At 41.0% G+C, this 26258-nt stretch overlaps 2 protein-coding genes across 4 annotated transcripts in view; one reads left to right on the top strand and one right to left on the bottom strand.

Annotated features, from left to right (window-relative positions):
- Window positions 1-11014, bottom strand: part of DIDO1 (death inducer-obliterator 1) — a 55756-nt gene extending 44742 nt beyond the window's left edge. Inside the window, exon 1 of one of the 2 annotated variants that reach the window (XR_012625526.1) lies at window positions 10881-11007. The gene's annotated coding sequence lies outside the window, so the exon portion shown is untranslated. Of the gene's footprint in view, window positions 1-10880 lie in introns of both variants that reach the window. The other variant, XM_074843097.1, reaches the window with a different exon arrangement.
- A 6283-nt stretch (window positions 11015-17297) lies between these two features.
- On the top strand, window positions 17298-24960 carry GID8 (GID complex subunit 8 homolog). 2 transcript variants are annotated; one of them, XM_074843553.1, is made up of 6 exons: window positions 17301-17395; window positions 18303-18359; window positions 18624-18753; window positions 19929-20125; window positions 20636-20833; window positions 21164-24960. In XM_074843553.1, exons 3-6 carry the CDS (start codon window positions 18636-18638, stop codon window positions 21335-21337), a joined length of 687 nt encoding a protein of 228 aa, XP_074699654.1. In that variant the 5' UTR covers window positions 17301-17395; window positions 18303-18359; window positions 18624-18635; the 3' UTR covers window positions 21338-24960. The 2 variants fall into 2 exon arrangements, with proteins under 2 accessions (XP_074699653.1, XP_074699654.1); XM_074843552.1 differs by lacking the exon at window positions 18303-18359 and having other exon boundaries at window positions 17298-17395.
- The last annotated feature ends 1298 nt before the right edge of the window (window positions 24961-26258 follow it).

Here is a 26258-nt window from a genome sequence, read left to right as displayed (position 1 = left end):
AAATTATTGTAGTTCCCTTAATAGACAATTCCCATCAGCATCACCCTGCCTTTCTGCTACATTTCCTTTAGAAAGGATGTTCCTTCAGAAAGGGTATTATGTACCTCTGAAAAAATGTGAGGCAAGAATCTCTATAAATGATGGGACAGAAAGGTAACAATGTAAATAATAAATATATATACTGTTGCTTATTCAAAAGGTCCTCTGGTTTTGCTTAGGTTAACAACTTCTGTGAGAAGCAATTTCCACTGTGAAAATGTATAAGCTTTAAAGACCAACTATAATTAAAGTTAGAAACACAAATCAAGAGTTTCTTAAAGGTAAAATCTCTTCTCACTTCCCAGATGAAGTAAGCTTTGCCAATACAAACCCTAGGTTGATTTTAATGGTTAATAATGACCTGATATGTTATGTAAACAAAGGATTCACAATGCTAAATCCATGTTTATGGACTACGAAGAACAAAGTACAACCCTAACGCTACTTGGGCTGCTACTGTCCTGCTCCCGTCTCCCGTGCCCAGTCACAGAGTCTACACCACACCCACCCACATACCTCTGCCACAGAAATCATCACCCAACTCCTTAGTAAACACTCAGCTTATGAATTCAGCAGAAAATGAACCTGCCAAAGAGTGATCCAAAAGGATAAAAAAAAAAGAACATCAGAACTGGTGTAAAGATGTGCAAGACCATGGATGGAGAACAAGATCCTCTTAAGCAGGTTGAGCTGGTGTAGCACCTTGCTGCTACCTCATTCAACACACGCACACCGTCATCCATGCAGCAAGGGCTCCTCGGATCTTAGCCAGCGGGATTTCATTAACCGTCCCCTCAGTCAAGACTGTTTTAAGTTTGCCAACTGCGATAACGTGAGCATTCCAGTAAAACACAACAGTCACTTCTCTAAAAGTGGAGCATAAAGCTGATGCACAATATCTTGAGAAAGATTATTCAGCCAAGAAAACATTTATTTAAGTTTTTCCTCCCCTTAGCTTGCAAGTAAAATGTTCCAGTTTTCCCAAAACAAGTTTGGCACTTGAATGATTCTGGACCTAAATTCCAGAAGCAAACAAAGCACAAAAGTATCCTACCCTAGAAAAATCACAAAACCATCACAAGCTTTTAATTTCAATTCGGCCAACTATTCTCAAACAGTGACAAACCCAAAACCACAGGGCTGCTCACTCTGTAAGACTACAGAGGCCATCGCTCACATTCAGCATCCCTGTGGATTCTGTACTACTGCAAACCTGTGGGGTTTTCAGTATACATGGCTTCGAAGAAATTCCAGAGCAGTATCAGCAGCCAATTTAACAAGAGACAGAAAAGACATTCCCAAACTCCAAATGCTGCTGCTGCAATACCACTTGTTTACAAACACACAATACATATTAAAAATCTATCCTCCAACATGCCTTCATTAAACAAGAAAAAAAGAGAAAGCTTCTAATTTTACTCCACTTTTCTGTAATTATCCCCTCACATTCAGACAAACCCTCAAGAAAAGCATAGTGCTATCTACTGCCATCTTTGTAACCCAACAGTTTACAAATGTCAGGCAAAAAGGAAGAGCAATTATCTATGTCAGTAACACAGAGCTGAGAGATGTTAACTGCAGGACAGGCAGCTTGAAGACACCTGGATCTGCTGATGCTGACTTCGTTAAGCCCTTTTAAAGATGCCTCAATATAACATCTTAATCTGATGATGACAGAGCAAAGCTTTTAAAGAACACCAACATTTTCCCATCTTTTTGTGCTTATATTTTTAGACAAAGGCCAATGCAACAAATTACCAAGAAACATACATTCAGATCAGTATCTCCACTTTTTTTTTTTCCTCGCATTTCCCTGAAGGGGAAATAAAACATTCAATGGGTCCACTGATGCATAAAGATTTTGTCTTTTCTTATCATCAACTGCATTAAGAATTCCCTGCCTCAGTTAACTGAGAAGACTTCACTCTAAAAAAGGATCTTGAAAGACAGCTTAGTAATAAAACTTTTAACATGAGCGAAAAACAACCAAAAGAAGTAACTTAATTTCTACTTTATCTGAGGACTTGGTGTACAAAAAAAATATTGTCAGAATTCAGGGTGAATTCTTCAGTTTCAGCTTACTAGCTATTTTACTTAGTTTTTTGAGGAGTATATATGAAAGACTAGTGATCTTTATCCTCTCATTAATACTAATTGTCATTGTCAACAGCTAGATGACAAAATCTGCTGCTTCTTATTCTGTGGTTCTTGGATGTCAGCACTCCTCCAATTTGCTGTAATCCCCACAAATGCTGGTATCTCATTATTTAGAGGTTATAGAAGCACCTTACATTAATACTTTAGTCCAAATGATTAATATCTGGCATGTATTAGTTCTCTTATTCCCTACTCAACCCAAGAACTCTACAGAACGATGTCCTTGATTTTGAAAGGCCTCACACACGCTCACCCCTACACAACCATCCAGGAAAGCAAGGTTCACCTCGTCTTTAAGACTTGTGATAGACTCTAGTACCTGCAGGAGTTGTTTCAGTGTGACCTGTTACCTAACAAAAGTTCACTTCTACTGTGACAAAGAAACAAAGGTATTTGGCTTGAACCAAGACATCCAAGATAGGTTTCTTAAATATCAAAGCAACTGCAGGATGTTATGAACAGGACAGAAAGCATCCTTTCCAGAACAAGGTAACAGCGATTCCAATCATAAGTCACATTGTTCACTCATTTTATTCCCTGTTAAAGAGGCACTGGGCTTGACCTGTGTCTCCTTTAAGTGTTAAAAAATTCCTAAGCAAAAATATTAATATCACATGAGAAAAAAAAAAAGTAGTAAGACACTATAAGGACATCATTCCTGATGCAAATAAAAGAAATGTTGGTATGGCTTAGTTGATGCCACTCCTACTCAGAAGACTGATCCCACTGAAAACTGCTTTGCATCCCTATTTGTCAAAGATGACATCTGGGAAACCTGCACTCTTTCTATTAAAAGCAGCAAAATTAATCCCTTGCATCAACAAGCATTATAAAAGCAGCTCTAAGGAAGTCAGTAGGGCAAAGCCTACTTTGTACATAAATGAGCTGTTCCATTCAGACCATGGACAAAAGGTACAATCCACTGACCCCTAAGAACAGCAAGAAACAGGTGCTACTGGAGAACGCCACATACACCCAGGGCTGCAGTGCAGTTCCCTCCTTCTGCTCGTTCATGGAAGATGCAAGAGCAGGCTACTTTCACGAGAAGCAACAGAAAATCAGATGACCAATTACATCTAGTATATGGTCTTTTATTTTCATAGAAAACATATCCATTGCTTCCTGATTTGTCTTCCTTCTGAGAGAAGGAAAACACCTTTCAAAAAGTTGTGAAATGGGAAAGTTGTGACAAGATGCAATGAGAATTGAAGAGAGGCAGGCAGCAGTTGTAAGGCTCAAGCTTGGATGGGGAAGATGTAAGGAAATTGTGATCCTGAACACCTCCCCTGCACCCCAAACAATTTACTATCTCACTATTTGACTGCTATACACAAGCTGCAGTTGCAGGTCAAAAGTCCAAACATCCCTGGTAAATACAAAGATTTTATACCAGTTTACATTTGAAAGATCATGTTAAAAGTAAAATTTACATAAAATCAAAGTAGTTGGACCTAGAAGAATAAAAACAAAGACAAATAACGCTACAAAACCTGTAACACTTATCTGTAAAGGCTTTTCTGGCTATCATTAAACACACTAAATTAATTCCAAGATTATAAACAAACCTACCATCGCATATACCTGCAATACTAACAACTTAAAAGTGGAATTACTTCCTATACTAGAGTCAATATATTATTCTCATTTTAAAAAATAACACATTAACTAGCTTTTAAATCTTGCATGATGTAGGTTCAGTAATACAGCCATGTTCCTCAGAAATACCCCATTCTAGTTTAAGAAATGTGTACTCTAATTCTGAAATACTGCATGAAGTGCTAATAATTCTAGGCAAATAGAAAAGTGCTATATAGCCAAATCAGGACAAAATATCACCAAGATCTAGTTTTAAGGTAGCTTTTAGTATCAGAACAGTATTTCAATCCCAGATGCACATAACACAACACGGTATTAGTCAGGGATGGCACCACTGACATCGACAGTAATCTCACATCCCACCCTTCCACTCAGATCTGCCGCTTCTTCCCTCACCGCCCCATCTCCCTTTACAAAGACAGGTTCTAGTACTTGTACAGCCTCATTTTTCAGTGTTGGGTAGTACCCCATGTAAGCTCCTACCAAAAGTAACGGAAAAGAACTGACGTGATTAGCATGGGAGATCAGGCTGCCCCAGGATAGGGATGGTTGCACTGAAGGATAGAGAATCTGCACTCTTTGAAGAAGGCAGAAAGAAAAGTGTGTGATGGTACCCACTGTGGTCTCCAATGCGATGGAAAAGCTCCCCAGGGACACCTTAGCACACCAGTGTGACCATATGTCCCAGAGGAGGGGAGGTAAAGAGAGAAAAAGAATTAGTTCAGTGGCTTCTGCACCTCTGTTGAGACCCCTTCCTCAATCTTACTGACATTTTATCAAGAAATCTTTGAAGGTACTATAAGACCTCATGGTGTCATGATGTGGTATCACAAATAGTTCAGTAGTGTCCATCACTACCACCTTTCTACTGTCAAGACACCCCTGGAAACTCAAGATAGATCATTGCAATGAAGTTTTGAGCTTTGCAGGCTGACTTTGAATGTAGCATTTTTTTGTTTTGCACTGAAAAATTATTTCAAATATCCAGGGTGTAGTGCAAAATATTTGTCCTGTCTTGGTACAGGAGAGCCCATTAAGTGCACATTTACATGATATCAAGTACTACCAATATAGAGTGCTGATGCCAATCAACTAATGAGATTTAAAATGTAAACATTAACAACTTTTTTTTTAATTTCCAAAGATGGAGAAACAAGTATTCAATTTTCTTCCAGATTTTTCTCTCATGAAAAATGACTCAATACATTTACAAATTTCACAAGATCACTTTTTTCCACTTGAGAAAGGTATTAAAGAAATATTCTAAATTGATAATAAACTTCATAGCAAACCAACTTGACAGTTTAGTTTAAAATAATTAAGCAAATGGATTCATTCGAAGAAGTTAAAGAAATAGCTTCCCTTAAAAACAATAAATACATTTACTTGGTCTCTGTACTTGAAATGAACCTTTCCAAATTAAAATGTCTTCAGTCACCCATTATTATAAACTCTCTCTACTGTATGTCTGACACTAATAAATACACCATCATCCTTTCCATGATTTCTGTCAGGCTACTCACTTACCTTACATAAGCCTCCTAAGAAGGCCACTGCCTCACATGATGGGAAACTGCACACACACAGGACAGCAATCCTGCACATTTGCAGCGCATGTGGGACCTCCTGGAAGTGTTGAATTTAATGTGTATGCACAGAATCAGATTACCAGGCACACACAGCAGGCTAGTGCACAGTAGCAGTTAAAGAAGACAATGAGCAACTCCACAGTATGACTTGACTACTCCAAGCAAAAAAGCATAAAGTAACTCCCTGGTTTATGCAAAACAAAATACACACACACTGAAGTTTATTTTGATGTCTTTCAGACTAGAAGATCATCTTCCCAAGAAAAACATTTTTAAAAAATTCTTATTTCAGATTGCATCATACAGGGTCAGAACAGTCAGAAAAAAATAAAGGAAAGGCAAGATGGACCACTCAGTAGGTAGTGTAGCAGAATGAGAACAGCACCAAGTATTACAAGTATATTTTATTCTGGATAAGTAGCAAAAAAGTGCTTCTTTGGACCAGAGTGAAGTTCCCACAGCTAAATTCAGCTAAAGAGCAATGTCTCATAGAAACATTCGAGGCACTTTAGCAGCAGGCCCACCAGAGATCTGGCAAACATGAACAATTTATTTAATAACAGACAAGACTGTGGATCATATCTATACTACAGAGGTTCACTGTCACAATTGCACAAGTCAGGAATGTTAAGGGGTACAATCTCTAATCAACAGAGCTGTGCTGGCATAAGTGCCTCGTATTGGTGTAATTACATCTGCAAAACTGTACTTTCACCTGTACGAGTCGTTCTGTTTGCATGGTGGGGCAGCAGGCATGCACCACCCTGGTGCAGCCGAGCTTTAGCAGCGTGGCTGCACCCTCGTATGACAGCTCTGTCAACACACGAGTACAGGCCCTTCCGAAGAGGGAAGCAGTTTATCTCAGGAGGAAGCAAGACTTTGAAAGTTCAAATTCCCCAAATGGAAAAAGCTACATTAGAGAACAGATTCCAAGGTATTTGTGTACACATTAGAGCTTCTGCCAGCACAGCTCTGTGTTAGTGGCTGAGCAAAGAACTGTAACTGTCAACTGTACTGACAGAGCTTTAACAAAGGTGAAACCTTAATGTAAGGCACTACACTATGCACATCCTCCAACTTGTAGGCCCATAATTGTGTTTGATAAACAAAATTCATATTCAGTTTAGTGTTAATTTTAAGAGGAAAGAAAAGTATTATATACATGCCATTGGTATTTTCTAGTGCAGAGCTTAATGGGTGCTTAAAGACTACGCAGATACACTCTATTGGCTTACGTTTGGCTTTTTTACTACTCCTGTAATACCTGCTGAAGCCTTTATTCACATTCTTCTGCATAAGCTAATCCTGTATCTGCCCTAACAATGAAAATTTACCCAAAACCAACAAAACAAAATTGATTTTTTTGGTCAGCTTTACTTCTGCTCTCAGGGTCTGAACAGTATAAGCAAAAATAAGACAGCAAATAGATTTTGCTCATTAAGAACAGTTGTGAACAGAATCACAAGCAGTGTAGACAGCTCTGCTTTTTTCTTTTTCCCTTTTATACAGATTAAGAAAAAAAAAAGGCAGCTTTCTGTGGTCAAAAAATTAGATTAAAAAACCCAAACAACTATCTCTGTACAAGAAACCTTCTAAAGGCGCCAGTACAAGCCAATTTTACAAGCCATGGTCCTAAGTTTAGGCACAGAAATATCAATTACAAACTTTAATTGTTGGGTGTTACTCAATATACAAGACCTTTACCATTCCTTTTCCATCAGCTTGAATTAAAACTTTTTACAAATACATACTACTTATTTGTCTAATGTTCAATGTGTGCTACTGAACTTGACCTCTTCAGCGGCACTGAAAATACATTTTTCAGCAACTGAACAGGAAACAATGCATTTTGTAAAGGTGATTCACACAATCTGGCATTCCTCTGCTCAAGTACCAAAGAAATTAGTTCTCTATCAGGGCTCTTAGGAATACTCGGCTGTTAACTGAACAGCACCAGTTATTCGGCTGTTAACTCTTCAACATCCCACAGCCTGTTTATTTTTAAAACATACAAGATTACAATTCTACAACTGCCAAATTTCAGCTTGAATACTTACACTGCAGTTAAAAAATCCCTCTTCTCAGTTTTACACAAACTAGTAAAGCTGTATGGGCCTTTTGTCAAGCTGGCATTATAACAGTACGTAAACTAGCTACACATCCTATACTATTATCTGTAAAAAAAAAAGTTAGTTTTACATTATAATTAAACTATCTCTATCCTCCGGCATGTCTAGTTATTGTTGTCAGTCCAACTATGTATACAGAAATGGACTCAAACTGTAGGATTATAATTTCTGACCCTATCAGCACAGCTGTTGAAGAAAAACAAATACTGCGTTTTGATGCTTCTTCTCCCTTATTTCATTTGTAAAAAGTGAAGTAAAATACATTTTAAACCAGCTATCATTTTCATTCTTATTCCATCAAAAAACTTCATTAAATGAAGTAAAACAGAAATGAATTTCTCCTTCAGAATTTAGTGAAATACAGTAATTACAGCATACTGATTATGTTATTAAAAATGCAGTAAACGCAGTTCAGTTCCCAATTTTGATTAGGGTTTACTGTGAGAACACACATAATGCACATTTAAATCTTTGTGTGTTAGCTCCCTAACTGCAAATTTAAGATTTTTCTTAACCTCAAAGTCCATCAATGCTTTTGAGACTATCACCATTAATAACTGTGAAGTATCCACTTATTTCAGAAGCTGTATTAGATAAAAACTTAATAGCAGTACAACCCTCAAAGCATTAACTGACAGTTGACTGAAGATTATCCTAGTGAGGAGAGAGGCTTGACAGCACATAAGAAAGCAACCAGTTCTTGCATAAACTACATAAATCTTACTTATATTAAAACCCTCTCCTTAAATCTCCTACCACTGTCCTACTTGTAGCACTACAAGAGACACTAGATAGAAAAACTGCACCAGAGAATAAACTAGTGCAGATAGACACTACCACTTCTGTCAACTAAAAACCATCTAATCTTACTATTCCTGAGTACAGTCCCTTCTTCCATTTTTATCAGTTAAATTTTATAAACTCTCAGCCTAAACCCTGTAACCCTTGCCCTTCCTCTCCCCACTTAATATTTCTAGCTGAAGATTCAGGCTGTACAGAATTAAAATCCCACAGTTGTAAATTACAACTATAAAGACAATTAATATCTTAAACCAGAAATAAATAACATAATCTACTGCCAGAAAATTTTAGTAGTGAAGCAGGATTAAGTAGAGCAAATACTGCCTTTTGATGAGTCCACTAGACACTGAAAAATATTTATTCAATTTTATTTATTAATCTGGACTCATACAATTCTATTAGCATTGCCTTGGGAGTTTCAGGTTTGGTGGGGGTTTTTTTAACCTCAAAAGACGTCTCTTAGTTATATGAAAAGCACCCTCTGAAGCACTGTGTAAATTATATGTATTATATTTGAACAGTTTTAAAATCTATAAATATTTCACAGGGTACATACATTTGCAGCAGAGCAAAAACTTCGTTTGAATACCAATAGAAATCAACTAAAATAGCCCTTAAAAAAAACCAACACAAACTTGTTAAAAAAATATTTAAGTGCTAGTCTTGAAATCAACAATTATTCAATTTGCAAATCACTGGAGTCATGCGGTCTCAAAGTAGGCTGAAGGCTAACACGAGCCTTTATTCTTCCACCAAAGTGCATTAAAAAACCTTCATGTGCAATATGTTTCTGGAACCATCAAGGGAAAAAAATTTAAGGCCTAACTGAACAGCTATTTTGAGCATACTTCTATATTTATTCCTATAGAAAGTTCCAAATGTCAAAGAACGGTAACAAGCAGCTGGCATACATAAAAGTGGAGCACAACCCAAAATATCTATTACAATTAACACAGCATATGCTACACTTGTACAGTAACTACACATTATCATTTTTCATTGACTAGCAATTAAATTGCTTAAACAGCTAGTAAATTTTGTTTGTAGAAGTAGCAACGAGACAGTTGAAGCTAGACCAGTTCAGATTACCACTTACAAGAAAACTGTATAAAACAGAAAGACAAAAAAAGCTAACAGTGAAAAAGTTCTCATAAAATAAAGCAAACTACAGTTGAATATCAGCTGCCAAAGAATTTACTTAAACAAGGCTGTGATGATTAAATATTCAAAAGAGCTATTTCTGCAAAAAATCTCAAATAGATTATCCAGGGAAAAAAAAAAAAACAAGAGGGAAATTAGGAATGCTATATACATCTTTGAGCTAAGTAAAAGGAATCAGCATTTTTTGTCTTCCCTGAAGTTCCTAGAAGGAAAACATCAAAGACCATGCAAGAAAAACAGCATGTTACACTGTTTTGAATTACTGAACGTACAAACAGTGTAACACACATACATTTTGTAACAAGTTAAAAAGATTGTAATGTTCCAAGTTAAAAAGGATATGCTAAAACGGTAACATTCTCTTAGCTCACTGCTAAAATATAGCTATCGCTTGGAGGTACAAACTGAAAACTACTTAACTGTATGGAACGAAATTTGGTCACCATCAAAGAATGGCTTTTGCAAGCCAAATAAGCAGCTCCAAACTACCATCACCTCCAAGAGACAGTATTTAAGTACATTAGTGCAATGGATGGGGAATAGTTATTGACACGGAATTTACTGAATAGTTAAAGCCAACCAACAATTACTACTGTCTAAAAATTCAACCCCTCCTCTTTTCCCCGACAAGTCATCAGATAAAGTTCAACTTTTCTTGTTTAACTCACCAATAAGGAGACCACCTCCATCGCCCACAGAAAACAAATGCCACCTCAAGGCAGGTAAATTTCAGTCCCACCCTCCCAAGACTCCCCCCCCAGCCCCAGAATGAGTTTTCGGTTGGGTTTCTGGAGTCCCCAGCCGCCGAGAGCACCGCCCCGAGGAAGGGCGCAACCCCCGCACCCGGCCACCGATCGGGGCCGCGGCGGCGGTACCGGGGCAACGGTGAAATTGAACGAGAAAGGCGGTTAAAGTCGGTCGTGACGTCACGGAGAAGCTTGCCGGCGTCAGCTTGGGTATGACGTCGATCGCCTCCGAGCACAACCGTCCTCTCCTTTCCCCCCAACATGGAGGAGCCCGCCTTCTAGCCCGCTCCGCCCGGGAAAGGCGTCCTCTCCGCTCCGGCCCAACCACGTTATGAGCTTATGGGGCGGCGGCTTTTAGCTTCCTCCAGGGCCCCCGCATTGAGTCGCCGACCTCCTCTGGAACCGGGCCAGGCCTCCGGCGTGCCCGCGCCCTGCAGCCGCACCGACGGTCCCCTGAAAACAGGCCGCGCCGCCACCCCCCGGGGTCCCTCCGGCCGCCCTGACCCGCAACCACCCGCCCGCCTCCATTTTCTAGTCGAGCCCAAAGGCGTCCAGGCCGGAGGAGCCGGCCGCCCCTTTTCCGCGACCCCTCCGCCGCAGCGGCGGCCCCACTCGCTCTCTCCTCCCATCCCGGTGCTTCTCCGGCTGCCTCCCTCACTCACCGCGGGGAGGGGGTGGGGGGGGGATCTCGCCGCCACCGCCGAGGGTCTCAGCCGAGCCGAGCCGCCATTTCCTCCTCGCAACCGCTCCAGAGCGCTGGGCGGGGACGCTCCTCCCCCGTTACCATAGAGACCAACATGGCGCCCAACCGCAGACTAGAGCGCTTCGCTTTGCGCACGGCTCCCGGAGGCTGCCGTTGGCTCCGCCTCCCGGCCCGGCGGCGCGCGCTCCCTCGCGGCCGGGCGCTGGGCGGGAAAGCGGCGGCGCCGGCCCGTCGACTCCGGCCCGCCAGCGCCGGCCGGTCTTCCCCGTCCCCCTCCGCTCGAGGGGGGCCGCAGCCCTTCCCCGCACAAGCCGTAGCGGCGCGGCTGCCCGCCGAGTGCCCGTCCCGTCGGCTCTAGGCCGCCGCACGCCGCCCCTCTGCAGCCACTGAGGAAAACGGGAGGCGGGCCGCCCCGGTCACCTCAGGGCTTCCTCTGCAGACGAGTTCTGAGGGATCGACAACGCCTGCTCCCGGTTTTCTTATTAAAAATACATCCGATCTTACCTCACAGGAACTGCAGTTTTATTCATTATTCGTGAGGCTGCAAATGCCAAAGCAAAACTGCACAGTAGCAGTGCTAAATACTGTTTTGCTTACAGTGACTTCTCTCACAGGACAAGTGCAGCTTTGTCACAGGATTAAAATGGCAGAGGAGCTCAGCCGCTGCTTGTAGACCCAGCTGCTCACATCAGCCATGCTCCCCACCCGCGCTTATTCCACTGGGGTTTTGTTTTGTTTTTCCTATTCTACTCCACCTGTTTTAGAAAATCAAATAGCAATTGCTGCAGTAATGCTGTGGAGTGCTGTGGAAGGGAAGCGTTTACTGGATCAGCTCATCCACTGCAGGGAGGCTTCCTAGTAAACACCCTTTAAAAATGGTTAGGCTACTTGAAACAACTCTCCAGAATCCAAGCTGCTATAAACAGAGAGCTTCACATTTTGTTCCTACTGTCAGCATTTGCAATATTAGCAACCAGAAACACCTACATCTCACAATCACTGAGGGTTACAGGACCTGAGGCCATGCACACTCCTGACCCGCACATCTGAAGAACCTTTTAGGCAGTTGGAGGTGTGAGGTTTGGGTCTTTGACTGACCCTGATCCTGCACATTTTCCCTCATGGGTTGATAACATTGATTTCAGCTGGATTCCAGACAAGTGTGGTGGTTACTAAGGTGGATTAAGGAATGAAAACATGAGGAAACAAAAAAACATACTTAGCATCAATTCTACAGAATTACAGGATTTGATCAAGTAATTTGATTACATCTCTTAGAAGTCTACATTCTGTATGAGAATTCTGGGGGTAAAAGCTCAGGATAATGTTGGAAAAGCTACTATTAGCTTTTTGCCTGATAGCATAGTCAGCCTCTTTCTCCAGCTGTAAAACTGGGCAGTATTAATACTTACTTCACACAGGAACACCCAGAGGTAAAAAAAAAAAAAAACCAACAGATTCCTGTGCAAAAGTACAAGACACCACAAATAAAGGCAAGCAGAAGTTTTTGTTCTGCAGCTACAATAAATGAAAAGCACGTGGAGGGGAAATACCTTATGATTTGATTGATCAAGCTGCACTGTGATTTATACCCTGGGAAAAGCTAATAACATGTTAATGGACAAATTTAGCATCTAGGGAGTGCTCAAACCCAGGAATTACACACCAAGAGAAAGGGAACATGCAAAACAAGGAATTGCACACCAACAGTGAACAGGGGATGCCTGCAATGGGGTATCCAGCAGTGAAACAGTATTAAATTCCTCTTACATGCATTTGGTAAGAGGCTTACACCATCTTAATGTAATACCGATTCACTTTGCACACCCAGTGAATACTGGCTAAAGCGCATTACACCTTCAACCCACAAAAAATCCTACACCTTTGTGCTAAAGCCCAAGACAGAGTATCTTCGCTGACGAAACATCTGTGTCACCTTCACTGAAATGGTACCATCAGCACCTCAGTTCTTTCCCTACCTCATTCCCTTCCCTTTCAAATTCTTTTCCTGTTAGAGTCTAATTTCCCTTAATTTGGGAAATTTCCTCCTGGGTTACTGGTCTGAATCTGCATTGTCCTGGCAGCAAGCAGAAGGAGCTTTTTTAGTGATCCATATAATGGCAGTTTTGTTTCAGTTTAGGCCTTCTCTCATATAACACGATGATAGTTTCTAACTGGTTTGACCTGAAAACTGCTGGGAAATCCTAGCAGAGATTAATGACTATCAATCAGCTTCTAAAACAGCCTAATAAGCATCTTATTTATCTCTCCCTCTTAAACACCGGAGAAGCTTATGCTGAGCTATTTACAAATCCCTCAGCACTAACTCTCCTTAAAACTTTTTTCCACTGCTTCTGAAAATGTTTTCCGCTATTAGGCAGTCAGTACACCGAGACTTTCCCCTACAGCTGACACATCTTTATTTGTTTATCCCTTGGGTTCCCCTAATTAGTCCTTTTTAAACTTTGGGTGTCAACAAATTGCCTGCCCTTATATTTGCAGTGTCTCACGCAAGGCTGTGACCCATAAAACTGCTGTTTGTGACAGGCACTAAGGCATCATCTTGGTGTTGCACTGAGATGCTCTTCCCAGATCTGGGATGTCACTTCTGCTCTCTCACCCACCCTTCCCTTCACCAAGATAGCAACCTCTTCCAGTGTTTGAAGATGCAAAGCCCTTAAATATAATACTTACTTTACAATCACCCTTTCTCTCAGTTCTTCCTCACTGAATGTTCTGGTGAGACAATTTCAGCGACCAGGTAAAAACTAGAGACAGAGTTAGGCCATGAAAAGAGTAAGGATGAAAGCAAGTGAGCAAGTTCCTTCCCCTCCTCTGTGTCTGGCGTTTCTTTCTCTTTTTTTAACAAATAATTAATCATTTTAAGTCAGAAGAGATTAATTTCTGTTGGCTGTGCTCCAGTTTTACCTTCTTTTGTGGAAAAAGGCCTCTGTCCTCAGAGTTCAGCGCATCACTCAGAATAGACACATCAGGTGTCAATGTAGTGTATCTTCTGGGTCCCTGATTCTCCAAGGCTCCCGATACTTCATTTTTCATAAAGACTAGATGAACACAGAAAAATACTTTACTGAGGGTTAATTACATTCACATAAATAAAGCAATCCCCTTTCTTACCATCTGACAGAACCTTGCAGGTTTTTTTCCCCCTCCAATTCTAGGTAAACTCCATGACCCCCACCCCCCCAATATACACCTTTTTTTTTTTTTTTTGCAAGGATTTTTGTGACTTCTCCAGCAATTAAGTGATTTTCATTTACAATTCACTCAACTCCAAATATAAATCATCAAAATACCTCTTTGAGATTAGGATTTATCAAATCCTAATTCATGTAAGAATTCTATAAACTGCACTGAATTAGTTATTATGTTTCTTTTCATCTCAATTTTGTAGTCTTGCCCAAAAATCCAACTTTCTGTGTCATTACTGAAAGATTCTTGTAGGATTGCAGCATATTGAAGCCACAGGATAGTTCCCCTGAGAGCAAAGTAGTTTGTTTCCCTGCATTTTAATCCAACTTTGGAGTCACAGAAGTATCCTGCAAGGTTTTCCCTGAGTAATAAAAAAAAGGTTTGGTTCTAAATTTGGGGAGAACGTGAGGGGTTTTAACAGAAGTTAGGCTGCAGTGCTAGGAAAAAAGAGAATGGTGTAGGAAGCTTTTGCCCTGAACTACTGCACAGCTTTGTATCTTCCTACTGCCATCTTAATTTTGTGATGTTTAACAAAGAAAAGCCATTCAAGTTTGGCATTTTGAAATCCTTAAGTATCCCAGGCTATGAAGCACCAGGAACATAAGTGTTTCTCTTCACTATAGACAGCCACAGGTATTATACATGGGATGATTAGAGATTTATTCAGTGAGATACAACTTAAAAAGAGGGGAATACAGAAGGTCACCAAGCAGCATTATATCAGGAAATAGCATAAATTGTGTCATTATTACTCAAGATACTGTTCAATTCCCCAAACCTACAGAATTTTCATTGCACTCAGAACATTACTAGGGGAAAAAATGCCTGTATCAAGAAAAAGGAATAATAGTTTTTAAAGTTTTTTTATATACTTAGGATTTTACCACATTGGGTTAATGCTGCCATCAAAAAAAGGTGTCACTACAAGTAGTACTATTTAGTTGTTTAACCAAATAAAAACAATTAATGCATTAGAAAGTCACTTTGTTTTCAGACTCAGTAAGACAATACTTCAATAGTAACAGTCAACGAGTGTTCATTGCAACTAAAGTAGTTATAACACCTCTTCTCTCAAATGAAAGCTCAGTTTTTAAAAAAGTTTGACATTACCAGAAACCAAAAAGCTAGGGAAAGCATATAAAAGGAAAAAAAAATGCAGCTGGCCATGATATTCAGCACAGAAGCATTACAAACTTCTTTTTGTTAACATTATGGTCAGAAAAAATGCCAACTTCTACAAATATTTTTAAAAACCCCTCAAACTATTTTTCACGACAAGCAAAACCACAACTCAGAAGCTGCTTTTAGCCCATTTTTACTTTTCTTTAGCTCAGGGACAATAAAGGGGTAAAGGGGAACTTCTGTTGCAGTTGGTTGAACATCCCAATCTCAGAAAAAACAGGTGTCAGCATCACACTATCAAGTATGCTACCAAACAGCAGCTCACACATTTTTAGCTTACTTACTCAATATATTATTCTACTTATTAGAAAACAATTCCACCTATTCTTTACCTGTAAACAGTAATTGTGGTGCAAATTACACTCAATTGCCTCTCTCTGCTTGGGGTACGTCTCCCTCTATAGAAAAGTCAGGAAACCCTCCTAGAGAAGGGGCGTCTTCCTCCCCTCTCCCTCTTTATGGAAGCCTCCTGAGAAACTCCACCTTTTAGGGAGGAGCTGACAAGAACCAGGCAGGACATCTGAGTCCAGGAGGGATTTACAAGCCTATCCGTTCAAAAATAGAGTCTGAAGGTTGATGTTTCTCAAACAAAGTCATTGAGATTAGTTTTTAGATTAAAGCCTGAGGAAGAGGCCTCTCCAATCAATAGGAACGCTTGCCATGTTGTAGCTTTGTCATATGGCTAACAGCTAATGGCATTACTAAGTATTTGAAGTTCTTTGTTCAAAATTCTGCATTGTTTATAAATTTGGGAGCTTTGAGGGAATTAAGTTAAAATCATAAATTACTGATTACACTGTATTTTTTATTGGTTTCAATGTAGGGACAATTGCAATGAAAGGGAGTTTTGGAGGCTGCACTTCATCGCACAGTTACAAAATTGAGTAACTGTACCCGTATTCCCAGTCTAAGTGAACTTACATTTTCCTGAGTGTCGTTTGCAGCGTTTCATGTGTAAAAGTTGTATGTCTTAAGCCTACTCTCCATTTAAATACACAAATCGAGGTGCGTTCTTGGCTTTTCTGCAGAGTGCTTTGACTCACAAACCCCGCTGGATCTAGCCGCAGTGAGTTTATTAACTCTTCTCAGCAGCCAATACAAATTTCGACAGAGCTCATAAATCAGAGCCCTCAGCCGGGACAGTTCACAGTCCAGCGCACCAGCGGCGCTGGGAACTGGTGGGACTCTACATTGCCATCCCAGGCTGTGACCTACAGCAGACCCCTTCCATTACCTTGGCAGACTGTCGGGGCCAGCTCTGCGGGCAGCAGCCCTTGCTCGAGTGGCCAACCCTTGGCAAGCACGGCCCTACAACGCTGCCGCCAGCCCCGCCGTGCCCGGCTTCGAGCCATTACCCCCTCACACGGCGCTGCCTGCGCACACCCCACCGGAGCCGGGACTGGACCAGCCCATCAGCCCGTTTCTGCTTCGGTTGTTACTGCCAGGGTCGGTGTCCCTCTCCCAAGGAGGTCCACGCTGTCACCCGAGGCGTTATTAAAGCGTCGGGGAGGGATACGAGCCACAGAGCAGCTGCGGCAGCGCCTGACAGAAGTGGTCACGGCCGCCGGGGGAGGCAGCATGGCGGAGACAGCGCAGGCCCTGCCCCGACTCCCGCCTTGCGGCCGCGAGCCGAATCGAGGCTGCGAGGAGGCAGGGCAGGACCGAGCCCCGGCCTTCAGCTCCGCTCGGGGAAGCGACCCCGCTGGCTGCAGGGACCGCCATCCCACGGGCTGGCGCAGCTGCCCCGGCGGCCTGAGGCGGTAGAGCAGCCATCTTGCAGCCCGGCTCGCCCCGCACCTCGGCCGCCGCCGCTCTACCGCGGCCCTGGCTGGATCGCGCCCGATCTCTATGGTACGGCGGTACCGCCACCCCGGCCCGCCTCTATGGTACTAGCTCCCCCTGGAGGGACCGGCGTACATTCTCCACCCCACCGGGCAACTCTATGGTTGCCTTTTTCTCGCCCCTCTGCGGGCGCTGATTGGCCGAGCGGGCGGTTCTCGCGAGATCCGCGCGCCAGCGGCCTGGCGGAGGCGGCGGAGGGGCCCGCGATCGTGCGTCGGAGCCGGCACCGCGGCGCGCTCGGTAAGATGGCGCCGGCGGAGCCGCTCATTCCCTCGGGGGACGGGGGCTGGCTAGACCCTTCCCCTGGCCCGGCGGGTCAGCCCGCTGCTGGCCGCCGCGGCGGGGTGGGGAGGCGCTGGGCCTGTGGTGAGCGGAGCCGAGCGCTTCGGTGGCCCGGGCCCCGGGGAGGGCCGGGTCGGGGGCAGCGCTTCGGCGGGCCGGTGGCCAGCGGGGGTTGTGGGGCGATGGGGGGAGGTCGCGTTTCCCCAGCGAGCGGGGGCCGCGCGGGGCTCGGGCTGCCGGAGCCCCGTTTTCCTGCCGCGTGGTCGGGAGCGGCGTGAATGCGGGGCCGGGGACCGACCGGCCCCTCAGCCGGCCCTGGGCTGGTCCTGCCTCCCGCTGTCCCAAGTTTCTTGGGTGCGGTGTGGCTTCGGCGGTAGTTTAGAGAAAGAAAAACCTGTTGGCAGCGGGGTGGTGATGAGAAGGCGCGCTGCCGCTCGCGTTTGTCTGAGCGGAGTGGCGGTGCCTGTTGCTGTTGTTGTTGTTGCCGCCTCTCCTCCCCCTTTCGCTGCCCCTGTGATCGTGACTTGGAGGTAGAAGTGATTAAATGCCGGCTTAGCGAAGCGCTTTGCTTACGAATCTGAAAAAAAATATTACCGAGAAAAATACTAGGAGAAAAAAAAATACCATTTTAGTAACGCTGACAGTAGTACTTTTGGGGACAGTGAAGCTAAGCTAGTGTAAGTCTTTTAGTTGTACATTGGAAAATATATAACGTACAGTTTTGTAGCTGTACAATATATGGAGCTGTCCCATATGTTTTGATGAAAACTTTAAAGCAAATAATGTTTACATAGGCATTGCTTTACACATTTGTTAGTTTTTTTCTGGCTAGCAGTCAAAACTCGTTGATTCACTTGTTTCACAGTGATGCTGTGTGTCCTGTATAAACTCTGAACGAGATTTATTTGGAGTGGATTTAAGAGTAAGTACAAGAAGATGGTGTTTGAATTTTTTATTCTGACGATTGATGAAAGCAGCTTTAGAGACTTGCTAGTAGATGTTAAAGGGTGCAGGAACAAGGAGGAGAAAAATGTAAAACTGCGGTTTGAGATAAAAGGGTCTCTTTTGGATTATTAATTTAAAAGATCTCATAAAAAAGATATAAAGATGGTAGTAGCACAGTGCTTGCATGCCTTAAACTTACTTCTTGAGTCATGTTAAATGAGATGCTTTGCTTTTCTTGTAGTAAGAGTCCAAGATGAGTTATACAGAAAAACCTGATGAAATCACAAAAGATGAATGGATGGAAAAACTTAATAACTTGCATATCCAGAGAGCAGACATGAACCGCCTTATCATGAACTACCTTGTTACAGGTAAAAATGAGTACTAATGCTAGGAGGCTCTTAAATACATGTCGCTTATTTTATCAAGACAGACTGTTTTGGTTAAAATATGCTACTAGACTGTTTTGGTTAAAATATGCTACTAGATGGAGTGAAATTAAGCGCTTTGAGGACTTAGTAATTGCTGTTGGCTTCTCTTAGCAAGGTACAACTGCTCTTGTGTTCTCTTAAGTGGAAATTAAGATTCAGAGACTTGAGCTCTTATGCAATAGAAGTAACATTTGTTAACCTTAACTCTTCTGCTGAAAGATACAGAAAAGAAAATGTTTTCTGGAGTGCTGTAAACAAACGTTTCTGTATGATGTCCTTTTTAAAAACAGAGTTCAAGATATGTTGCAGTTGTTAAATAACACTCTGAAAGCTGCACAGAACAGCTATCAGAAACAAGTTTTAACTGGCTAGAAAGCTAAACTCTGAAAAACCAATGTTGTCAAAATAGTTTGAGAACAAAAACATTAACCCCTTCAGCATATAGCCTCGCTTTATACTTAGAGCAATCAAAACCCCTCAGAAATTGTCCCTAGCAATTATGATGCATACCATCCTAATAAGCTATACTAGGGCGGAGGCATCTGCATCCGATCTACACCCCTGTTTACACTGGTGTGTAGGTGAAGCTTCTGGGATAAAGGAAGAGCATCTTAGTGGCGTAAATCATTTTTGTGTGTATGAAAGTGTGACTTAGGATTTAAAATAGCTGTTACAGCTTAAAAAAAAAAATACTGTGTTCATACAGGAAAGCAAAATTTATTTCCTGTTTCTTCTCAGTAAAATTGCTAGGTCTGTGTAAACAGATTTGGGGGCTGGAGGGGGAAGCCAAACCACTCAAAATTTGAAAATCCCATTTTGGAATAAGTATACTGCTCTATTTAAGTGTAAAATAAGCTTTCAAGTTAAGAGGTATCGGACTACAAGTTGCAGGCATCCTTAGAGAATGGGGGCACTTGAGTTAAGAATGAATTAAGCGTGTACTGTTCGATGCCTGTTGGATAAACGCCTGTTTAAATAAGAATTTTTCCGTTCAGACTTAATCTTTAAACCACCAAAATGCACAAGCAATATGGAAATATTTTCATTTAAGCTGATGGGTTTTTTTTAAGATGTTTCATAAAATATTTTTCATAGGTAAAATGTTTCTATTTCAGAGGGTTTTAAAGAAGCAGCAGAGAAGTTTCGAATGGAGTCTGGAATTGAACCCAGTGTTGATTTAGAGACTCTTGATGAAAGAATAAAAATTCGAGAAATGATATTGAAAGGACAGATTCAAGAAGCCATTGCATTAATAAACAGTCTCCATCCAGAATTGCTAGATACAAACAGATATCTTTACTTTCATTTGCAGGTAAGGACAGGCAAACTTTATCTTTGTTTTAGAGATTGCTAAGAGACTGGAAAAAGTAGTGCAGATTTTACGAGTATGTTGCAAGGTTTGTGACAACACGGATGCAGTTTCAAGTGTTTGTTCTTGGCATCGTTTCGTAGCAATGGGAAAGTCTGTGGCATGATGCAGGAACTGTCATATGCAATTAATAACATGAAAACTTGTAACAGCAGCAGTGGTCCGTGACTTACCAACTTCCAATTACTGTTAGTCTGAATTTCTAGTAGTTCCTTTAGTAATATGTCTTTTCAAAACATGTTGCTCAAAAGCACGAGGTTACCTCTTTCAGTAGATTTTGTAGACAAGTCTGCTGCTCCTTGTCTCATACGTTGAGAAGAATTGACCTCATACTGTCAAATTCTGAATTAGTGTTTGTCTCAAATCACACACTAATGTCTGAAGATTACACTCTTGAAATACTGGAGATTTGTTAATTTGCTTAGCTAATATTGCTGTGTCTTTCATATGTAGCAGCAGCATTTGATTGAACTGATTCGGCAGCGTGAGACAGAAGCAGCTCTGGAATTTGCTCAGACCCAATTAGCAGAACAAGGCGAGGAGAGCAGGGAATGCCTGACAGAAATGGAGCGCACGCTGGCTTTGCTTGCCTTTGATAATCCTGAAGAATCACCATTTGGAGACTTGCTTAACATGATGCAGCGACAGAAGGTAGTCCTTTCTCAAAAGGAAATTGATGTCTTTTATTCATATGTGGTGAAAATAACATCCAAATATTTTTGAAATGTTTAGAAAAAATGTATATAGTGGTATGCAAAAGAACAGAAGTATTTCCTAAGCAGGATTTAAAAAATGGGTGTTAATGTATTCAACTATTTGGCTCTCTTCCTTGTTTTCTCCAGGCTCATAGTCTATGGAGCTTTGCCCTGGCCGTGTTCTGAGGAATTAGCACACTGGGTGTGATCTTTTCGATGTCTGTGTGACATTAACAGTGTTAATCATATGAAAACTATTACTGAATTCCAGTATTTTCTATTCCAGGTATGGAGTGAGGTTAATCAAGCTGTTCTAGACTACGAAAATCGTGAATCAACACCCAAGTTGGCAAAATTACTGAAACTACTACTGTGGGCTCAGAATGAGCTGGACCAGAAGAAAGTGAAATATCCCAAAATGACAGACCTCAGCAAGGGGACGATTGAAGAACCCAAGTAAAATGTGTGCAGATGGACATCAAACAATCTTAGTACTGCACAGTATACATTTATATCAGTCTGTGACTGAAATATTTTTACTACAGTACAGCATTCAATTCAGATTTTTCAATGAACATCTAATTTGAAGGGAGAAAAGTCCCTTTTAAATGCTGCAAAAACTGCATTGAAAGGCGCTGTATCTCTTTGAAAGTCTGACTTAGGCTATGCACTATAATACATTTTTAAAAAAACAATTAAACAGGACAGGAAAAATAGCATTTTTAAAAGTACAGAACTCAAGCTTTCTAATTGGCTACTGATGCCTAGTTTAGTGGCCAGTGAATTAATATGGAGTTATATTGGCAACTATTCAGTTAAGTTTAACTGTCTCCTGTTTGAAATGTGTATATAGAACAGTGAATATTTTCTACCTTTAAGTTATAGCCAGATATACATTCCCCTTAAAAGTAACTGGTCAAGTTTTCATCTATAAACTTCGCAGTAAGGTCAACCTTTTGCTTAGGAAATAGTGTACAAACTTGTAAATCATAATTTAAGGACTTTTTTTTTCCTTGTTTCTGACTTTTTGGTGCTTTATATGGTGAGAGCTATGTTCATAATGGATCAGTGACCCATCTTTTCAGGAGGAGTATTGTCAGAAGTAAGTTTTTTTCCTAATTTTCATGAATGACCAAAATGGCCCCCAGAGGCATTTGAGGATTTTTTGTTAACAGGGGCCTTTCCCCCCTATATGAAATGTGCAGCTGTAGACACTGCAGTGGTTCCAGCAGGCTGCTGAGGCTCTGAAGGCCACTGGGTGTTTGTAAGCTGAAAGACATGCTGTATTAGGGAATGAAGTGGAGGGGAGAGGTGCTTGTTGAAGCCTCTGATGCATCATCTTGTGCAGGATCTGCCTTTATGCTTGCTGAATAAGAATCATAGTTTTAGAGCTACTTGGGCTGGTTTTATGCCTTGAGCTGAGCAGAGCAGGGCTGTCTAAAAACCGAAATTCCTATTTTCTCAATTCTTCCATACCTTTCTGAAGAGATGCAGTTCATTTTCACCTGTTATTTGTTTACTGACTGTCCTCACTCCAGTTAGGATTATAGTTTTAATGTTTTACATGTGAAGTCCAGACTTTCAAGTCAACAAATTGTAATCTGGGTATGGGATGTTCTGGGTGACTCAGTTTTGCAGCACTGTACACTGGGATATATCCAGTGGTAGCAAGCACTAATCTTGCCAAATCGATCTCTAGGTTTTTAGGTGCGTATATCAAGTTTATTAAAGATTTGCTGAACAAAGATCGAGCTGATGGGTGAAATAGTTTAACATCATGAAACACTGGCAGTTGTCACACCAGTCCCATACTGTACATACTCTAGTCTTGTATGGTAGATATTACCCTGTAGAATGAAACTTAGTTTTCACTTAATTTTACTGGAATACTTATGCATTAAACTGTATAAAGCTTTGCAGATACACCTGACTTACGGAAACTAACAAAACCTGTTACTGATTGCATTACTGTGAACACTGTTTACTTGTGTAGCTATTTTTTGTGGGGGGGAAACCGTTGTTTGTTAAGCAGCTATTACAGATGCGGCGCACTGAGGTTAAGCTAGATGATGGATATAACAAAATTACTTGTTCTCATTTATTACTGATCGTTCTGTTCTCCACTTTGAGGCATTTTGTGGTATGGAGGTCTTGAAGTTTATACGAAACAAGCTATCAGTAGCCCCCCAACTACAACAGCAGTCTGGCTTTTCTTCACCCAGGCTGGTTATTCTAACACCAAACTTTTAACAGTTGTGGGTTTTTTTTTTTTTTTTGGCTTTTTCCAGTCGGTTGATGTCTGAAAACCATGTATAACTTTTAGTTTGTGAGAAACTGTATGGTTAATGTAACTTTGTTTAATAACAAACTGCAGAAACAAAACTGGAATAGCTCTAATTTCTTCATATATAACCAATCAGCTTTTTCTCTGTTCTGACACTTGTGTTGTTAAATCTCATCTAAAGCTTCTCCCAGATGAAGTGGAAAGTGGTGCGTTTTTGTGGCATGACTGGCATTTTTCTCCGTGAGAAATGCAGTATTACAGTCCTGGTTGAGAAGTTCACTGTACTTCTAGAACGTCACATTAATTTCATATAGTATTTGGGCAAAGATTGAGCATAGATTACTTGAATTTTCCCTAGCTTTTTTTTTTCTCCCATTAAAAAAGTAAACATGTTTTTTAAGGGGTTTAATATAAAATTAGTATAGAACTATTTCACTTTGTTTTTATGAACATGCCACATTGATAAGCAGCTTTAATCTGTAAAGTTTTTGGTAACTGCAAGAAAATATTCGAAAGCTATGCATTTTAGAGAAAGCGTAAAGGTAGTGATATTGGTACTTCTAAGGATCTTTATATTAGTGTATATAAAATAGTTTGCATATACAAATATAATATATAATCTGTTTGAAATATTCTTGAATGGTAGGGGCTGTGAAACATATTATAATTTATGGAAATATTGTACACAGTAAACAGACGTCTCAGTACACGAATGAACTTTTGTCATATGCATGAGAAGTGTCTTATTTGGTGACTACTAATGAATGGGATTTTGTTAACCCATTTTTGTTAGATAACCACTTTAACAAATATTATTAAATGCCACTTTGATCAGTTTGCTTTAGTGTAAAAATACATATTTTGTTCCACTCTAATTTAGAACGATATGAAGATAACTTTTGTAAGAAGGTTTGTTCCAAACTCAACGGTGACAAACAAATCTGGCAATTAAAAGTGATACACTACACTCATTCCTCCCCCAACCTTTCCTTTGTTGAAAGCAAGTAAGATTTCTTTTTATTAATGCTATGGACATGAAGTTGCGTTGTAAAATACCCTGTCTTATACGCCTCTGCAGAAAGGCTGTGTATCAAGTGTGTTTTGATTAGGCTACAAATCTCTCCTCTCCCAAAGCCCATCGCCTCCCTAATAACTGTTGTCTTCGCTGTTACCATGTTTCTTTTATGCCTGTCAAATCTAAGCTAAACTGGTTGCTTCTGTTGTACAATGGAGTCATTTGTGAAGGGTGGGGGATAACAGGTTTCCATGAAGATGAAGTACTGGTGGTACTTTCTGAGAAATACTGAACTGTTTAATTTTATATAGCTGGAAAAACAGAGGCTGCTGCACAGAAACTAACAGCAGAATTTTAAGTAAAGCATTTCCTCTCAAGACTTTTGAAGAGGCAAACATATGCAGCTTGAAACCAGGTGAAGTACCTCTCTCTCTTTAAGATGATTTCATTGAAACACTTTCAGCTCCTTCCACCCACGTTGAAAGAAAAATTGAAATGAATGTGGAGAGCACTTATGTAGCATTTAAGATGTGTGAAATTACCTGGAAAGAATTCTGTTTCCTTTCCACTCCTTGTACATATAGGGGAAGCCATTACATTATTCTAGGATGATTTTATTGTTTTTAATTTGTAAAATTTATGCTTTGTATGCTTGAGTATAAGCTTAAAAGCATTACTTAAAAAAAAAAAATCCTTGACTAGTAGATGAGTGTTGCTCGAGTTATTTCAAACCACTTTCTGTCCAAGTTCGTTACAAAGCTTATTAAATTGAGTTGGAGCGTGATCCCTGTGTGTCTTATCTTCACGGGTAACAGGGCCTCCTGCTGTCAACAGCAGCTGGAATCGTCCTTGAGATACTTACCTCGATATAAAAGGAGATGGAGCTGTATTTTGCCCTAAATCTGCCTTTAGGGTACAGCGAGTTCTGACCTGCACTGTAGGTCTCTTCCACCCAGCGGTGTCACCGGGCAGTGCTTGTTTCTGCTGTAATGTTGGTGACGAGGAGGGTTATAGCTGTTGCATGAGCTGTGCAGAGACAAAACAAAGCTGCTGAGCAGCACCCTCAAAAGGATTTGTACTTCTCAATGGATGCATCGAGGTACTAGAAATTAATCCTTTCCTCTCCCTTCCTGCCTTCATACGATTAAATTTAAGGATGAGATTGGCCAAAGTACCAGTGGGCTGGGTGTTGATGCATCCAGAACCAGACAGCCCCGTGTGTTCTCTCGTGCTTGCTCCTCATGTCAAGTGAGGATTCCAACAACATACCGCTACCTTACACCCACCTGGATGAATTTCTGCATGGGCATCGCTCTTCATTTAAAAACACTCAATTTGTTTGCTTATTTCTCAGCGTATTGCTGCCTGCAGCAGTTTTGCAAAGTTGCATTATTTAGCACTAGAAACCACATGCATTTTCTTTGGACTGTGGACAAGTTGCATTGAAACTGCTCTGGGTTAGCAGGGAGCTTTCCAGCTGCAGTTGGGCTGTTCCTTTCAGGAGACAACAATTGCCCTTTATGGAATGTGTGAGCCTATTTCTCCATTCACACCCCTTCAGGATTTGGTCTTGATCTGTGCTTAACTTCATGAAATCTTCAAATAATACAACCATTGTGTGGATAAACTTTAATGATAGTAAATGTCAGCTCAAATATTAACCCGGTAATCTTTTGTTTGGTTTAATCTTTTGACAGATTAAGCTGAACACAGGAAAAACTAGAGGTGATTGTGTTCTTGCATAAGATTATTTTCTTTAGTCAGCACCTGTCTTCTGAACTGATTCCATTTGCCATTTAATCAGCTCAGTGGGAGGCTTGCTTCCAGAAAATTATGCAGCAGTAAAAGGAACGATGTCTGTGTTTTTACTTCTTAAACTTATTTATGTGCATGTGATGGATGTAACACTCAAACGCTTTTTTTAACTGCAGCTATTTCTGATGGTGAAACCAGCTTCTTATGCGGGAAGCAAATTAGTCAAAGAAGCTATTAACTGAAGAGGTGATACTGAGCAGTACAAGGAGAGGAGCTGAAGAGTACAGCAAATAAAACTTTGTGCGATGTGCTTGATTTCCAAATTAA

Source organism: Strix aluco, chromosome 17 (genome assembly GCF_031877795.1).
Source record: "Strix aluco isolate bStrAlu1 chromosome 17, bStrAlu1.hap1, whole genome shotgun sequence".
Taxonomy (NCBI): Eukaryota; Metazoa; Chordata; class Aves; order Strigiformes; family Strigidae; genus Strix; species Strix aluco.
This window is presented reverse-complemented; position numbering and strand designations above follow the sequence as displayed.

Coding starts and splice junctions, on each gene's coding strand:
- GID8 (XM_074843552.1), top strand. CDS start 18,636: ATGAGTTATACAGAAAAACCTGATGAAATCACAAAAGATGAATGGATG. Junction 20,126..20,635: donor ATCTTTACTTTCATTTGCAG/GTAAGGACAGGC, acceptor TTTCATATGTAG/CAGCAGCATTTGATTGAACT. Junction 20,834..21,163: donor ACATGATGCAGCGACAGAAG/GTAGTCCTTTCT, acceptor TTTCTATTCCAG/GTATGGAGTGAGGTTAATCA.